At 48.6% G+C, this 864-nt stretch overlaps 1 protein-coding gene across 1 annotated transcript; it reads left to right on the top strand.

Moving 5' to 3' along the window:
* Positions 1 to 156: 156 nt before the first annotated feature.
* Positions 157 to 834, top strand: Tsp_14135 (conserved hypothetical protein; the record flags this gene model as incomplete). Its single annotated transcript, XM_003367084.1, has 2 exons — positions 157 to 264; positions 413 to 834. Coding segments are annotated over exons 1-2 (530 nt in total), but the record flags the coding sequence as incomplete, so codon positions are not given.
* Between the last annotated feature and the right edge of the window lie 30 nt (positions 835 to 864).

Genomic DNA, 864 nt, shown 5'->3' with positions numbered 1-864 from the left:
CAGCAGCTGACATGTCAAAGCCATGTTAATCATTTCATTTTACTTCACCACCAAAAGCATGATCAATCATTCGTTATTCACCATCTTGAATGCCTTTTCCTGCAGGGATCTTCGGCACGTATGACTTGTTATTCCACAGAAAATAATTATGATCGTATGACTGCAGTGACGAGAATTTCAGCTTCACTGCACAGCAGTTGTAATACAGCCTGTTACATATTAAAATCGACAATTACTACCCACTTGCAGTTCGTTTTATCATTGGTAATATTACAGAACTTGAAAATCATTAATGTCTACTGTAAGGTGAATGTATCTTAAAACTCGAATTATGTAGGAAAATATAAACATGATCCGAGGTACGAGCACGGGACGTTCTCGTAATAAAGGGGGGCAGTAGTGTAACAACCAGAGTGTACGGCGTGTCGTTCGGTCGACACACAAGGATCCGCCGGTCGCTGATGGTCCGTCGGGGCAGCGGATCAAAGCCGCCGCGCAACAAGCCGGTGATTTATACAAGGGCCGCAAGCCGGAGGACTGTCAGCAAGACAATGGAGTGATCAAATTTCAGTTGACCCACCCCGGTGCCCCCTGCGGCGAAATACTTATATATATTAGAGCGGCGAAGACCATCCGGCGGTTAGTAAGTGGACGAGCGTGGAGTGCGAGTGGTGCGACGATACGAACGTGGAAGATGGATACACGAAGACGAGACCGCGCGAGCGAAGACGAGCCGGCCAAGAGTGATAACGGGCGAACTGGAGCGGACCCGGAGGAAGCGAACCAGACGACCCCGCCCAGCGGGTCGTTACAGCGTTATCATTACTGCTCTGCGTTAGTTGTTCATTTTCGCGTACTACGCCG

This window comes from Trichinella spiralis (assembly GCF_000181795.1).
Source record: "Trichinella spiralis strain ISS 195 chromosome Unknown Scfld4858, whole genome shotgun sequence".
In the NCBI taxonomy this organism is placed as follows: Eukaryota; Metazoa; Nematoda; class Enoplea; order Trichinellida; family Trichinellidae; genus Trichinella; species Trichinella spiralis.
The sequence above is the reverse complement of the archived record's forward strand: the minus strand, read 5'-3'. Positions and strand labels throughout refer to the sequence as shown.